The following is a 3,290-nucleotide window of genomic DNA, read 5'->3' as shown; positions in this document are numbered from 1 at the left end:
CACACAAGCGTTTTCAGCCTGATTAGTCTGTTCCTCAGACATCGAAGACTGTTCCTCGAGACTTTTACTAGGCTCGGTAACAATCTCAGTTGTCTCAGGGTTATTCTCGATCGGCCCGAGCTCACTCTCACCGGCCTCGACCACACACATGTCCGCGATCTCAGCCGTGGGAACCGCAGAAGCGCCCTGTCCCGAGCTAGTGCTCGCACCTGCACTGTCTGCTTTCTTTTGACAATCTCGAACTAAGTGTCCGATCTTACCACAACTAAAACATTTAATTGTCGTGTCAGATGTTGCAAACACTGTGTAATCGAACCCATCAATTTTGAATTTAAAAACCAGATCGATCTCATCAATTCCATTTTTTAGCACCATGAACACCTGTCTTCTGAACGAGACTAGATGCTTCACTAAAGGGGACTTGCACCCGAGAGGGATTTTCTTTATAGGGGAAACCAGTTTTCCATACCTAGATAACTCCTGCACCAGTATTTCATCTTTGATAAACGGAGGTACGTTGGACAGAATAACTTTTTTGGACGGGGTACTCAAAGGTAAAACCGTCACGAGTGAACCATTCAACACAACGCCGCTCTGCACAACGTCATTTGCCTTTTCAACCGTTTTAAAAAAAATAACAATTGCACTGTTCATTCGCGATGCCGAGACAATATGATCATGCCCCACAATCTCTCCCACCGCTAAACAACACTGCTCCACATTAACCCTAGACTCCACCTTCACTCCATGGCGGCGGGTTAAATCTTTAAAACTCATTGTGTTTGGGTTCGTCATGCCTCCCAGCACAACGCTGGTTGCAGACGCTTAAACACCTTCAAACTTTTGAACGAACAAGTTTAGCACATACAAACAAACACAAACAAAGATAGAAGATAGAAAAGTTTTTAGCACTCAGCCACAAACGCACTCGCACTCACCACGCTCCGTTCACTCCCAGCATGCACTCAGAGAGAGAGAGAGAGAGAGAGCGAGAGAGAGAGAGAGAGAGAGAGTGAGTGAGTGAGTGAGAGAGAGAGAGAGAGAGAGACTTCCAAAATGCTAAAATGTCATTACCTTATATTTATATTAGAATTAGAATTTACCCTGATTCTTCAAGTAGCAGTACACACCACCATTTCCTTATTCTTGACATATTAGCCTTGAAAAAACAAAAAAAACATTACAATGTTTAAAATTGTTTTTATGCTGGCTTGCAAAACAAATGTGTTGAACAAATATCAGAAGACTCACCTCTGAAAAGTCAAAAGCCACCCCCAGAGAAATGTACAGGCCATACTGAAATGCAAAAGCTTATTTAGACCTTTTATTATTTTGTTTCTAAATTAAACTGATGTTACTGTCATATAAAAACTCACCATGAGCACAAAGACTCCACAATTATTGGACAAATGCTGCATTGGAATCTCCTGGATAAGGTTTGCAAGAAAATCAAGAAATGGAAAAAAGCAAGTAAGCAAGAAAGTAATGAATTGAATTGTGTGCTAGAAGAATAAGTGATGAATGATTCAAAAACTTACTGGAAGATCCTTACAGGAGATCTCAGTCCAATGGCCAGGAATAACAGTCTGAGCAACCCTCCTATTAAGTGATTTTTAGAAGTTGAGATATGTTGAAATTCAAAATCAACAAAAAACACCCCTTTTCAAAAGTTATCTCACTGTCATCTGTCTTTATAACTCTGCTGCTAAACTTATGAACACACTACATAACAGTCCCCCATTTTGATTGTGTATGCCCCTTAGGCCTACTGTTGATTGGTTATAAATGTTTTGGTACTTTCAACGTTAATAAAATGACCTCATATAATTCACATCAGACATCAAAAACACGAACATCACAAATGAAAAAAAATGAAAAAATGAAAATGCTGAATGGTTTAGAACTGAACCACCATACAGCAGCTGAGAACATTTGAACAAGAACTGTTCAACTGGAACTTCTGAAAATTAACTTCTGAGCTATGTAAAAGACCTGTACACTTGACTGTATCTTCCATCACTCAGACCACTCGGGCAGAGTGAATCAAGAAAAAACATCCGTTTCAGCTTTGGACGCAAAATCTGAAAATGGTTGTTAAAAACAAAATACAGAAATCAATTTGACATGGATAAAAATGTCTTGATGACTTACACAAAGCATCCAGTGTGACTCGATCCACGATGGAAATAGAATGCAGTCTTTTGTAGAAGCATCAACCTATCACAAATAAATATAATACAAAATGGTGCACAATGTTTATTTTGCTCTGTGAAATCTTTTTGGCCGCTTTGAAAGAATGCTAACAACATCGAAACAGTCAATGAAATCCAAAGTATGCATGCTAAACAATAAATCATAACTACAATATTACACTGTTGGAAAAATATATATAATTGCTTACAGGGATGTGTAACATGGGATCTACACAAAGTGGTGGAATCAGCGTTGCATTCACATAGCTGTTAGATGTCCAGACTTGGATGCCCTAATTACAGAAACATACACATTTATTCATAATAGCTTTTTACATTTTATACAAGCAATGACATTTTACCTGCAATTTGCTGAGGTCTTCAATTTTCTTGAAACAGCAATTCAGAATCTGTTAAGATATCACAGCTTCACTTAAAAACAGGAACATTTTTGAAAAGTAAATTGGATCAAAGAAATTTAAGATGATCCTAACTGTTGCCTCCACATTGCGTTCCAATCCCAAGGTCTGAAAATCTTCTCGCATCAGGGTTGTAGAATAAACACGTGCCACATGTTCACGCCCATTTTGCTTTGTGTCTAAAATATGTGTGAGCTATTTAGAAAAAAAAAAAAAAAAACATTATCAACATACATTACAAAATGTTTGAGGCTGCTTGCAACTCGTATTAGTCAAGGGAATAACAGTTTAATATGAAAAAGCGGTGAAGTATTCCTTTAAAAGATTTCAACCTTCAAGGAGCAAATCACCTTTTCTTCGCTGAATGGCTGCTCCCATCCAGTCTTGTTGGGCATTACATCCTTCAGCCATGTCACAGAGGCCTTGTCTGTACTTGGCTCATCATCCATTTCGACTGTGCTTTTACTTAAAGTCCCTAGCAATAAAGCATGTGAGTCATCTAACCCCAGTGTCAAATAACATTTCTGGAGAACCAAAATAATGACATTAAATTGCATTATGAAAAATTAAGTTTACCTGCAAGTGCTTGGCCATGCTCATCCAGGACAACCTGAGTGCAACCAACAGCCTTGGTAAGCTGTTCTGTAAACCTAGTGTTAATTGCAACGTTGTAGTGGTG

The 3,290-nt window shown here is 38.6% G+C and overlaps 1 protein-coding gene across 1 annotated transcript; it reads right to left on the bottom strand.

Annotated features, from left to right (window-relative positions):
• Positions 1-1,376: 1,376 nt before the first annotated feature.
• LOC307136005 (uncharacterized protein) lies at positions 1,377-3,060 on the bottom strand (the record flags this gene model as incomplete). Its single annotated transcript, XM_079832751.1, has 7 exons — positions 1,377-1,427; positions 1,539-1,599; positions 2,152-2,217; positions 2,402-2,485; positions 2,555-2,602; positions 2,687-2,806; positions 2,962-3,060. 6 exons carry the CDS (start codon positions 3,058-3,060, stop codon positions 1,561-1,563), a joined length of 456 nt encoding a protein of 151 aa, XP_079688877.1. The 3' UTR covers positions 1,377-1,427; positions 1,539-1,560.
• Between the last annotated feature and the right edge of the window lie 230 nt (positions 3,061-3,290).

Source organism: Gobio gobio (assembly GCF_949357685.1).
Source record: "Gobio gobio genome assembly, chromosome: 1".
NCBI lineage: Eukaryota > Metazoa > Chordata > Actinopteri > Cypriniformes > Gobionidae > Gobio > Gobio gobio.
The sequence above is the reverse complement of the archived record's forward strand: the minus strand, read 5'-3'. Positions and strand labels throughout refer to the sequence as shown.